At 52.6% G+C, this 12,986-nt stretch overlaps 1 protein-coding gene across 1 annotated transcript in view; it reads right to left on the reverse strand.

Moving 5' to 3' along the window:
* Nucleotides 1-12,986, reverse strand: part of DMBT1 (deleted in malignant brain tumors 1) — an 83,852-nt gene that overhangs the window by 54,477 nt on the left and 16,389 nt on the right. Inside the window, exons 3-6 of the mRNA XM_012642378.1 lie at nucleotides 12,328-12,357; nucleotides 9,964-10,275; nucleotides 6,299-6,328; nucleotides 2,288-2,611 (exon numbers count right to left, since the gene is read on the reverse strand). Of these exons, the coding sequence (XP_012497832.1) occupies nucleotides 2,288-2,611; nucleotides 6,299-6,328; nucleotides 9,964-10,275; nucleotides 12,328-12,357 (696 nt within the window). The remainder of the gene's footprint in view (nucleotides 1-2,287; nucleotides 2,612-6,298; nucleotides 6,329-9,963; nucleotides 10,276-12,327; nucleotides 12,358-12,986) is intronic.

A 12,986-nucleotide genomic window follows, 5' to 3' on the forward strand; every position in this document is an offset into this window, starting at 1 on the left:
GTAGAATCAGACTCAGAGGAGAAAAGACCAGGAATGAACGGATGTCTGGACCAGGCAGGTGTGGACGTAGTAGATGCCAGGTGGAAATCACTTTTGTCAGCCCCAGTAAGAGGGAGAGGTACCTCATCCTTAAGAGTCGGAGCTGTGAACTATTTCCATCGACTTCCTAGATCCCTTTCTGGTCCTTGTCACCTGTCCTGCTCTCCTAAGGCTGATCTCTAGACATTCCCTAGGACTCCCGTCGTCCCGGTAAGAACACCTGCCCGGAGGACCATCTCCACCAAGGGAATGACAACAGCTCTGGCTGTGAACCGCTGCAACCCATGAGCTCTGTTTCTAAGCATCTTAAGTAAATCTAATGTTGCTACTAAAAAAATGACAAAGAAAACAAAGGAAAAGCTCCCTTCTTTTTCCAACGGTGGCTTGCCATTTCACACATTCCGAATCATAATCACTATTTCTATGCCCAATGAAACGCTACATATTTAGAAATCATTTTCCCTAGTGTCTTTTTCTTACAGGTTGTCACAGGGATGGTGAAAACAATGCCCCTTCTGTGTCCTGCCACACGCACTCCCGAGTCAGCCCACATCTCCTGCTCCGGAGGATCATCCGTTCTGGACACCAGCTCTCTCCACCTGGGATGGACATCCCACCTGGGATGTCCCCATGCCAGTTAGAAAACCTTGGCCCCTCCTTCCACTCCCCATGGACTGGCTGACCCCTCTGACGACATCGCCCACACTCTGACACTGGGCCCGGAAACATCAGGGACCCGGGGAGCCACACAGGCGTCCATGAGGTAACCTGTGACCAGAAGCACCACAGACATTTACTGTTTCTCGTCCTCCCCCAGGCACTGCCTCAGGCTCTCCTGGAGGCACATGGGGCCCTGCACAAGAGGGGTGTTTCCAGGAGTGAGGGCCGGAGGCATCAGCCTGCACTGACATTGCCTTCAACACGAGGTCAGAGGGCACGGACATTAATTCTCAAAAGTGATGTGAGCCCTAAAGGAGAAAGGGCCAAAGCTCCTTGAACATATGGCCACTTTTCTGAACCAGAAGACGTATCCACTGGGCCAGCGTCACACTACGCGCTGCACACGGAGGTGGATGATTGGAAGGCAGAAGCCCTCTGGACCCTAACGTCTGTGACTGTCACTGGTGCAGTGGGGGGACCACAGCATGCTCCACAGGATCTGCACGGACGAGAGGTGGGTTCTGTAGACTGGCAGGAAGGGCTGAGTGTGGGGAAAGAGAAGGGGCATCTCAAGGAAGGACACCGGGGCTCACCTGGCTCGGCCGTGGACTTGGACGGGCCCGTGGTGACAAGAGAAGGAGGGTTACACACAGCACTCGGGGCCTCAACTAGAACCGGAGGCGGAAGAGCCTCGGGACTCACACGCTGAGCTTATGCTCGTCTTGTGCGGACGGACACGTGCGTGCCCAAGCCCACCGTGCACCCCTTAGACCTTCACGGAGCCGCTGCCTACATTAGTACCCGTTGCCTGCACCCCTGAGCTTGAGGCTCCCGCTTCAGAAATACAAAGGCCACTGCTAAGCCCGGGACAGGCCACAAGAGCCAGTGCATCAACACCTCGGAGCAGCAGCAGCAACCCTGAGCAATGACTGCACGAAGACCCTCAAATGCCAGCCTCCAGGTCTGTGATCCTGAAGATGGAGGATAATTCCGGAACACCCTCCATGTCCTCTCACTCTGGAACCCACTGCCTACCTCCCTGGTGAGCACGTGGTTTGTTACCAACCTGCCATCCCACCACCCTCACCCCTCTTCATTACAGCCCTTCCTGCCTGTCCTAAGTGAGCGATTGGCCCCTGAGTCCTTTGCTCTGCCTCAGCTGCTGGGAGCACTCAGAGTAACACAGTCTTGAAGGACAGAAGATTTTTAACAACCGGATCCCAACGTGCTGTCCCTAAGAGGGAGCCTCAGGTACTATTGGGGGTGGGAGGTGGGTGGATGTTCCTGTTCCAAACGAAAGGCTCATTGTTCTGCCCTCAGTTAGCTCGACCCTGGCTCTGAAGGCCAGTGTCCAGTCTCCTCCAAGCCAATGCTGGCCACGGCTCGCTGCTGGGGGACCTGTACAGACCAGGCTTTTTCCTTCGCTAGGGACCCGGACATTACACCTCCAGGCCAGCTGTCCCCAGGTCATCTCCAGGGCTTCCAGGTAACCTTGACAGTTCTCGGAGTGGGCCTCTGAGGTGACAAACTATATTTCTCTGAATATAGTCTGTCCCACGAATGAGACCCAGTGATCTTCCATGCCCACCTGAGCAGATGACACCAGCGTCCTCACTATGGGCACAGTTATGGGACAGCCAGCCTCTATGGGGGCAGCTCCACAGGTAAGACTCTTGCCCTGAGCAGCTCACGTCATCCAGGACAATGGGCCCTGAGCCCTGGCCAAACCGGGCACTTCCTGGGGCCCCCGTGGCCCAGCCACAGCCCAGCTGTCTGCAGACCACGTTGGCGTCTTTTGTATTCCAGCCGTCGTCACACACGGTGCCCCAGGAGCCTTGGCACAGGACCTCCACCCGGCCCTGACACCGGTCACCTCCATTCACCAGCCTTAGGGCCAAGTGATAATCCAGTACTAGAAGAGGATATCGTTATTTGTCATTTTTTTTCTGGGTCCACAGTGAAGGTGGTGTGTAGCCATGACTCCTTCCTGGTAGCCAAGCTTCCTCATGCAGGTTAATGTCCACGCTGTGCAAGGGAAGGTGATGTCCCCGTTTCTTGCACCATGGCTCTGGCCTGTAGGGCCACAGCCCTCACGCCTGAGTTTGCCCCCCTCATCCGGATGTCCTCACGAGCTCCAGGTTGAGACAGAGCCATGATACCAGGATGGGCTCTGCCGTGCTCACTGCTGTGCTCTGGACAGGGACGGCTCCAGATCCAAATACACCCTCCTGTCACCTTGCAACCCATGGCCTGAGAATGCAAATGGCAAGTCAGCCTGGAGTCCTGGGCCCCCAAGGGCTTCGGTGAGTACTGAGAGGAGGACCTTCTGAAACAGGACACCGGTCCCACTATGTTCCTCGGGACCTCTCTGGAAGGTCGTTTTATACTAAGCCTTCTATCTCCCAAGTTTCTCCTCACTCAACGGTATCCGTGAGCTCATGGAGTTTTGTGACGGACAGAAACAGCTTTGGGGAAAGTACCTGTTGCCTCTGTGGACGTTCCTGCGGCAGCAATTGGATCTGTGGGAGGCAGAAAGGAGGGGCCTTGTGTGGGAGCCTCGCTGGGGAAGGTGCTCGTGCTCCCGGGGCCTGGACCGGGCTGCACGGCTGCTCGTTTGGGTCTGAACTGTGGCCTTCGGCAGGTGCTGGGCAGCTCTTCTCATCAGCGAGCTGAGTGAAGACAGTGAGTGGTGAGACCCTCTCACGGATATCACTGCAGTCTCAGAGGCTGTGACATTTTCTGAATTAGCCCATGTGGGCCTTCTTTCGTAGCCCTGCCATGGCCTGGAGCCCAGGCAGCCCTCTTAGGGCTCTGTTGTTGGCAATCTGTGAGTGGTCAGCAAACTGTGGTCCCCAGAGGTACAGCTGGGCGACCTCAGTCCTTGTCATCACACAGCTTGGTTTTCATGACTTCTCTGGCTGTCTGTTTTTTCTGAAGAGGCCTCACCCAAGCCACTGGGAGGTCCCGTCTGACGAAAGCAGGTGGGAGAATCCCTGCAGCCGCCTGCCTGCTTCCTTAGGGAAGTTAGCAGCTGGATCTCTGGGGCAGACTCCCCCGTGCGGGCATGTTGTGGTTTTGCCCCCCCAGTGTTTTAAAAATTGAACCTGAATGCCCAAGCAGGCGCGCTGGGCTCCTCGTTTCTCTGCATTGACTTTTCTTCTCTGATCCCTACAATCCTTTCAGCGGAGACCCCTGCAGTCCGAGGGGTCGATGACAACAGTTGTCAGTAGTTGTATGGACCCTGCAGCCGGCCGCGTTCACCATGTCTGTGCACTGCCTTGTCCCTCGCCACCACCTGGGCACCCCCTTTCACAGGCTACAGATTAAAGATCAGGAGCCCAGCCTCAGAGAAGTCAGGCAAACATCTGAGGTCGTAAAGCTCTCAAATCTATACTTCAAACGCAGAACTAAAACTTGATCTCAGGCATCCTTACTGCGAATCACAGGGCCATTATAAATGATGGGCACCATACAGGACCTTGTTCTCCAATGGAAATATGACCCATTTATGGAAACACTGTCCCAAAATTCCCTTTTGAAGATTAAAAAGGTAATATTCTGTTTCATAATGGGCAGGAACATGATCACATTGAACACCTACAGGGGCGAAACCATGAATGCCTGTGTGTGCAGCCACTCCGACGGTAGCTGTGAAAGGGTGAAAGGGGAAGAGCCCCGAGCTGTCTGTCGTGGCTGCAGAGGATGCAGCGTGGCCTGTGTGTGTTTGCCAGAGCAGAAATCCTGTCCCACCTCGCCCAACCAAGATGCTCCTCGTCCCAACAAAAAGGAGTTAACACCAGCCCCCTTCTGCCTAGCAGGGCAAAGAAGTTAGGAGCCGGCCTCAGCAGGGGTCGGGCCACTCGAATGAGACTCCGGCAGCTCCCACCAGGGACCACACCCGGGCCTGGAACCACGAGAACGCAGCGGGGGTGTTAGAGGGAAGCCGAGCCGAACACACACGAGTGCACGTGCACGTCAGCAAAGTGGGAGGTGGAAGTAAATGCCATGGTATAAGACAGACCAGGAGGAACGGGACGATGAGCCTTCTGGGGGAAGAGAAATCCCCTGGGTCCTTTGGCAACGGCACTCACGGGCTCTTATCCAGAAGGGTCTGGAAGCTCACTCAGAACTTCTTTCACAGGTCAGTGCACGAGACCATTTAACTACAAACGAAAGCCCCTGCTTCTCATCCCAGGCGCAGGGGCTGTTAGGCTCAGCACGTCACACTACAGAACTCCAGGCTTTGTCACAGCTGGTCACCTGGGCTATGCTGATGCTAACCCGCCATTGGCACCCACAGTGTTTAAAACCAAATACAGTAGTCCCTCCCCATCCACAATTGTGTTTTCCACCGTTTCAGTTACCCACGGTCTGAAAATATTAAATGGAAAATTCCAGAAATAAACAATTTATAAGTTTTAAATTACGCGCTGTTCAGAGTAGCACGATGAAATCTCATACCATCCCGCTCCGTCTGGCTTGGGACGTGAGTCATCCTTTTGTCCACCAATATCCACGTTGTAGACGCAACCCGCCTGCTAGTCACTTAGTAGCCATCTGGGTTATCAGATTGACTGTCGTGGTATCACAGTGCTTGGGTTCAAGTCACTCTTATTTTACTTAATAATGGCCCCAAAGCACAAGCGTAGTGATGCTGGCATATTGTCATAATTATTCCACTTTATTATTATTGTTGTTAATCTCTTACTGTACCTAATTTATAAATTAAATTTTATCATAGGTATGTGTGTATAGAAGAAAAAAACACAGTATATTTAGGACTCAGTACTGTCTGTAGTTTCAGGCATCCACTGGGGGTCTTGGAACATAGACCCCACAGATAAAAGGGGATACTGTAAACTGGCGAGGCTTTTGCCATGGTCTGAGCTCCTCATTCTGCAGGATTGTGCCCCTGTACGGTGGGGGTAGAGTGGCCACCAGAATCACTTTTAGTTCCAAAAATGTGATTCTCATTTCAAAGCCCACACTGAACAAGATGGGACAGTCAACAAGTCCCATAGGCTCCAGCTATTTCCTAAAGAATCTTCTTCCAAGAAAGGCAATGCCCTTTTTGGAGGGAAGGGGGTACACAGTTCTGGTTCTTGGGGGAGGGAGGGCTCAAATATTCTCCGTCCTTCCCTCCCTTGCCCTCACCCTCTCCCCACTTCACACGCTGTCCAGGAAGGGAGCAACCCTTCAGTCCTGCTGTAAAGACCTAATTCCATATAACCAAGAAAAAGGGCAAATAACAAATAGCCAATTTGAAGACAAAAATATGCCTGCCAAATTTGTAAGAAAAAATGGCGTTAAGGGTATAAACTTAAAGCATTTCAACGTAAATTTTAAAACACCAAGGCAAGATGGACACAGACATGAGAGTCATCACGGAAAGGTGCGTGACCATAAAGCCCCAGCACACGTGGAATGAAAATGCTAGCTGGATTTTGAATTTATGCAAAAGGGGCTTTCCCTGCTTCCCCCATGATCCCCGCATCCTAGACTGTGGATTCTGGAGGGGCCGAGCACAGAGCCTGCAGCTGTACACCCGGGTGCAGAGACAGCCAGGCCCAAGGGTCAGCGCAAACAAAATGGAGCTTACCAGAGAGCACGGTTGTTGGGTACGGCCAACCTGCAGGGGAGACAAGGCAATGTTAGGAAGGAGCTGGCAGGGGCTTGGCATCAGCAGTGGGCCTGGTGACCTGTGCCAGCTGAGAGTCGAAGGCTCTCTCTCTAAGAGATGGCTGAAGGCTATGGAGACAGAGCTGTACACAGAAGGAGGTCTCACTCCTGCCACCACTGGGGGAGAGATGGCATCATTTTATGAGCATCTTGGAATAAGCAGAGTCACCACCCAGAAAATGCCCACACTGTGCCCTGCCAGTCCCTGGGGGGGCAGATCCACAAAGACCAGTCATGGACCTCCCACTTCAACCCTCTGTAGGAAAGCATCACTTGGCCACACCCTCCCCACCCCAAGTACATGAAGATTTCTCTTCTCCCTTCACTCAGGATCTCTGAACTTTGCATCTTGGATGAGAATTACCCAGGAACAGAACTACCTTCTTCCCCCAGCAGCTCTGAGTGTCTTGGTGAGGCACATCTATGGGCCAGGTGACCTAAGGCTGTCATGTACATTGAACTAATCTGTGTGTTTGCAACTAAGCTGGCATGATTAACACATTCCAGTGTCACCAGGGAAAAATGTTACTAAGAAAAAGCTTATCTGACTTTCCTTGGATCTGCAAACCTACAGGAAAAGATGTAATTTGGCCGGAAGGGATAGGCGAGTTAAGATGCTACCAGACTTACCTAGGCCAGGTGTGGATTGGGTCTGAGCAGCTGGGGGAAAGAGAAAGTAATATTAGACATGGGCATATCACAGAGTAGCTCTCCCAAATGCATTCAAAGGGTGAACAAGCTCAGTGGGGAAGACGGAAAATGCCAGGTGCAACAATGACCTCCCTAGGGTCAGACTGTGAAGAGGGCACCTCTTGAAGCCCTAGGGCAGAGTTAAGTGGCCCAGAGTTTCCCTTCTGGGATGAAGCCTGAGTGTGGACCCCAGTTGCTGAGCCCCCCAACACCCATCTGCAGGCACCATCTGTCTGTCTTAGGGCAGAGTAGCACCTGCCACAACCCCAGGTCAGAGGCACACAAATGAAGTTCTGAGAGCAGGACCAGGGGCCCTAGTCAGAGTCCATACCGGAGAGGGAGGCCCAGGAGTCTGGGAGGCCCACCTGAGCAGATGACTTCAGCATCCTCGTGGTGTCCACAGTTATGGGACAGCCAGCCTCTGTGGGGGCAGCTCCCCAGGTAGGACTCTTGCCCTGAGCACTGCACATTGTCCAAGACAATCGGCCCTGAGCCCTGGCCAAACTGGGCATTTCCTGGGGCTGACATGGCCCAGCCACAGTCCAAATGCCTGCAGACCATGCTGGCATCACTGGTGTCCCAGCTGTCATCACACACGGTGCCCCAGGAGCCTCAGTACAGGACCTCCACCCGGCCCTGACAGCGGTCACCTCTGTCCACCAGCCTCAGGGCCAAACTAGAATCAGATCCTAGGAGAAGGCACAGCATTTCTCCTGTATGTTCCTGCTTAGGGACAAGGTCTCAAGGCCTGAAGGGCATTCAGAGCCTTCCCAGTGGGCAAAGATCTCTGAGAGCATCTCCAACTGAGCTAGGCTTTAATACATCTTGAATAAGAGTATTTCACGGGTGTAAGGACAGTGATTGCTCTGCCCAAACCCAAACCTCTAGAGGTTTAGGTGGTTGGAACTGCTCTGCCCAGTTTGCGTCCTAGAGATCCCAGAAGGGTCCTAGAGATCATCCACATGATCCTTCTAGGAAGACCATGGGAGAGGCCTGATTCCCGCAGACAGGAGACCCATGATGCCCTCTGCCATGGGAAATGGGAAGTGACTCCCCTTCCAAAGCCCAGGCTACCAGAACCTCAGGCCATATTGACTATGCCTCTGAGGTCTCTCACTGGAGGTGCCCCAGGGGGACATGCAGGACCTCTGACACCCACAGGCTACAGGATCATGATTCCTCCATGTTGAGAAGGAACCAGGCTGGCCTGATTTGGGCTCAGGGAAAGTGTGTAGGTAAGGACGCTGCCCCAGCAGTTGGGCTACCTATGCTAGTTAGGACCTACCTCTCCCAGCCCTGTGACTAGAGATCCAGCACCCTGGGTTGGCCAGGGGTCAGTGTGGGTTGGTGAGGACCACAGGGCAGGCACTGAGCATGGGCAATAGGACCCCTAGGGACAGGACACCAGGCTCCACCATGGAACTCCTTGGAAATGCTTCTTCCGGTTGGTTCCTCCATAGTCTCAGGGACATGATCCGTGAAAGAGATGCCTGTTCAAGCCTGAGGCCTTATTCAGAAGGGCCCCTTGTCAGCCCAGCTCCCCCAACTCCTGCGCCCTCTGCACATCTTTTGGATCCAAGAGGAACCCATGGGTGTAGTGCAGTAACAAGCCCACCGGGACCCCACGTAACAGACACCTGACATACCTGGTGCTGTAGTTGATGGCAGGGGTTCCTCTGTGGCAGACACAGAAGCTGCAAAGTGGAGAAGGAGAGAGGAAGAGCTCACTCGGGGTTGGCCCTCGTTTGAGGAGGGTTGGCCCCCTGCTTCTCCCAGCTCTGAAGCAAGGGCTGGGAGCACAGATCCTGTGCCACCAAGTGCCAGTCTGACAACGTGCCACCCTCCCACAGGGCTGGTTTGCCGTGTGCACATCCTTTGCTCCTGTCACCCTCCTCCTACCTCCTCTGCTGCCACACACTCCACCAAAAAGGTCACCCAGTTCATTAATAGCCCAAGATCCGACTTCAAAAGACATCTAGCTGTTTCTATTGCTCAAACACACCCTCAAGTGACAAATATTTCCATCACTGGCATATTTCTGTGAAGCTGGCCCCAACCAAGAGGAACGGTGGTTCCCAAAGATGCATTCCAGAATGCCAAAATGAACCCGCTCGGAGCGGCTCCATGGAGGACACTCCCCTGGAAGCCCAACCTCAAGAGGTGGCTGGATTATCACAGTCACATCTTGGGCTTGGTGGCACGTGCACAGTCCAATCCACATAGCAAATGCCCGAGGTTGCCCTAAAAGTGGACAGTTTACCTAGAAACTCCTCTTTGGGGGACACACACGGGGCCAGCATCCTTGGAGGTTTCTTCCTGGATTAAAGGAGCCCTTGGTGTCTGTGCACATCCCAGCACAATGCGAACACGTGGCCAATCGGCACTGGGATTCGCTGGGTCAGGTCGGGGAGAATGTCTCTTTTCCACAGAGGGGATAAGTGTCTTTTGCTCATCACTTAATCCCCAATAAAGAGAACATATTAGTTATTTCTCAGTTTGATCTGGTATCTAAGTGTTAAAGACCAGCAGTTTCCCCATCCTCTGCTGCCTTTAAAGGAGGAGAAACTGCCACCTAGGAACACATTTATTTGGTCACCCAAGCCAGGGACGGCTGTGCCGCTGCTTGTGGGAACCAGCCCACAGAGCGAGTGCAGCAGCGGGAGGGGCTGAGACTGAAACCCACCTTAGGAGGCCAGGCAGGCCCCTCAACCTCCCCGAGCTTTGCATTGTCTGTGAAAAGGGACAGTGATACCTGTCCTCTAACATCAAGTAAGGCATGGCTTACAGCAGAGCAGGTAAACTGCAAAGTATAGACACATGCCTGTGCCGTGACACTGACTCTGAGTCTGTATCTGTTGCACTTGTACCAGCACGGGGTGACGACATGCACACTACCTGCGCACACAACACTGGCATCATCCTGGTGGCTACATTCATGGTGGTACCATTCACTGTGGGGACACCTTGACAGGTAGCGCTCCAATCCAATGCAGTCCACATCACCAAAGAGAATCCGTCCCGAGCCCTGACCAAAGTGGGCCCCGCCCAGGGCTGACATGGAGCGGCCACAGCCGAGCTGCCGACAGACCACATCTGCATCCCAGGTGTCCCAGTTGGCGTCACACACGGTGCCCCAGGAGCCTTCGTACAGGACCTCCACGCGGCCCTCGCACCGGTCACTTCCGTTCACCAGCCTCAGCGGCAAATCTGCATCGACACAGCAGGGCGCCCTGGGTCTTGGGGCTCCCTGCCCCCTCAGCCTGCCTCCCTCCTACCACCACCCTGCTCCATCTCCCCCATCGACTCTTCTCCCTGAAGGAACTTAACTATCACCGCTCTGCAAAGTACTGTCTTTGCCCTCTTCCCGCTCTATCTTTTTCCCCCAGAGAACCCCGTGTACTCTAAGAACTTTCCAGAGAGCATCCCCAAATCCACCTCTCCAGTCCTGACCTGGCTCTGACAAGCCCTGAGCTCTAGACCAGCAATTCTATGGCCTTCTGGACCTCTGAGCCCCACCACCCCAGACTGAGCACAGCCTCTGTCCTCCACTGGAATCCACGGTGTCACCGTGCTCCTCATTACCTGCACTGGAAATGTGGCATCATGTCTGATTCCTCCTTCTTCTCACCTCTTATATCCAACTTGTCTCCCAGGCCGTTTCACCAGGTTAGACCCTCAGCATCCTCTGGAACCTGGCCTACTGCCAGTTGATCTCTCTGGCCCTGCCCCTCCTTCCTCTAATCCACCCACATTCATGGATTCAACAGCGTTTATGGAGTGCTTACTCCATGCTAACAGGATTCATCTGTCTCTAGTTGTTCCCCAAGTTTGATGTTTACAAAATGCAGATATACGGAACTCACTTTCCTGCTCAAAACACTTCAGCGTACTCTCCACTCCCCTCGGGATCAAATCCAAGATGGTATTCGTCCAGGGGTGGCCTCAATCTACCCTCCCACCTCCTCTCCCAGGAAGAAGACCACTCTGGGAGCCAATAGGCACCATGTTCCTGCCTGGCATGATGCCACTAGATCACCCACAGGGGAAAAGCTGCCTTGATTACACAAGGAAAACAGGCAGCAGACCCTGAGGGATCCAACGTCCTAAAGTCCTAATGGCAGGAGTTGAATCCTGGGTGTGGCTTTTCAATGGTTGGTTTGAGGTTATGAGAGATTTGTGGTCAGGGATTGAAAGGCTGGAATGGGATGCAAGGGAAGGGGGCAGGTTGCTGTTGTTGCTAGGGGTGAGGGTGAGGTTCAGGGACAGAGGGAGGAATGCACCATTTGCAGGGCATGCCGGATGTGCACTCTGGGCCTCCTCGGGCCTTTCTGCTGCCCCTCCTGGTCAGCCCTGTGAATGGTCGCTCCAAAAGAGCTCAGCCTCCCAGCCTCAGCCTGCCCCTTGCTGGGTATCAGTCAGAAAGCTGCCCCTCAAGTCCCCCAGGCCATTTCTGGATGAAATGAGAGCAGGGCATGTAGAAAGGGAGGGACTGACCTCAACAGTGCTCCCCAAACACACGAATGACCCTGATATCTCAAACTTGGGCACAAAGGTCTGCATACTCTCTCTCACTGCAGAAAGTAGGGATAGACGGTGCATTTAGTAAGAGTCATAGACAGCAGGAAAAGGCACCTGTCAAATCTCTGCCCTGCCACTTACCAGACATATGACATTAGACATAGAAGTATTGACAAATTACCTAACTGTGCCCTGGTTTTCCCATCTGCAAAATGGGTGTAATCATAATACTTAAAGTGTTTCTGGGACAATTGCATTAAAATAGCACTTACTATGTACATTAGTTGAGCACTTACGATGTGCCAAACAATATTTTCAATGTTTTTATATATTAACTTATCTAGTACATGAAGATAATTTTGTGCGAGGTACATAACAAGTGCTTGGTGGATGTTAGTTACCTTCAAGATAACTGTCACTATTAATGAGAAGAGGCACTGATTTTTTGTTCAACTATCTCTCTTCATACCAAGCTAAAGCTGATCTCAACCAATGAATGACTGAGAGACAAAGAGAAGGAGATTGACAAGTGGGATTGGCCAAATGTGCGCCTGGGACATGCCCAGGGTCTTGGCACCCACATCTCTTCTCTCTCGTGCATCCCTGCATTCTGAAAGGCAGGCACCTGCTCTGTGGCCAGGGCTGCACTCAGCCTCAAACGGCCAACAGCAGCAGAGCAGAATTGGCCAGCCCAGCCACTAAGCAAAACCCCTGGAAGGAAGTAAAGACAAAAGGTCTTACCATGGACTGTAGCATATTGGTCTAATTCACCTGGAAGGAAACCAAATTCATCTTAGAAAAGAGGTTCCACTGTTTAGAACTGATGTACCAGTCACAGAAACTGGCTTCCGCTTCCCGTTACAATCACACCAGGGGGCACTGTGGTTCAATCTTGGGTTTGTGTGCCGCAGCATTCTTGCTAAAATGAATTTTTCATAGCAAATTAAAGTAGGTGGGTTGGATCATGAGGTGCTCAATAATTTTAGAAATAATAAAGCACATCTCTTTACTAGGCCCCCTAACACTACAGTTTATCGTCACAGGAAGGATATACTATGTGCTCGGGAAGAAGGGCTAGACCAGAGAAGACAGTTGAACCTGGTTGTTCAGGATTCAGGGTAGACAGCTGAATCCACCCTCCAGTCTAAAATTTGAGAACAGTCAGCATGGACAACAGCCACTTGGAGGCCTCCTAAATAAGAAAATATTTTGGTGTCAGATATCCTGTTTCTTCCTACACATACCCTGCACAATTTTTATTGTTTCTTGAAGCAACCCAAAATCCAGAGAACCCCAGGTCTTCATCATCAGTGAGGCCAGACAAGGTCCACTGGACTCGATTTTAGTTTTTGAGTTTCTTTATGGGCTGCTCTAACTATATTTTTGAGGATTGATATTTC

The sequence above is a fragment of the Propithecus coquereli genome, unplaced genomic scaffold (assembly GCF_000956105.1).
Source record: "Propithecus coquereli isolate 6110/MARCELLA unplaced genomic scaffold, Pcoq_1.0 Scaffold179, whole genome shotgun sequence".
NCBI classification, from domain to species: domain Eukaryota; kingdom Metazoa; phylum Chordata; class Mammalia; order Primates; family Indriidae; genus Propithecus; species Propithecus coquereli.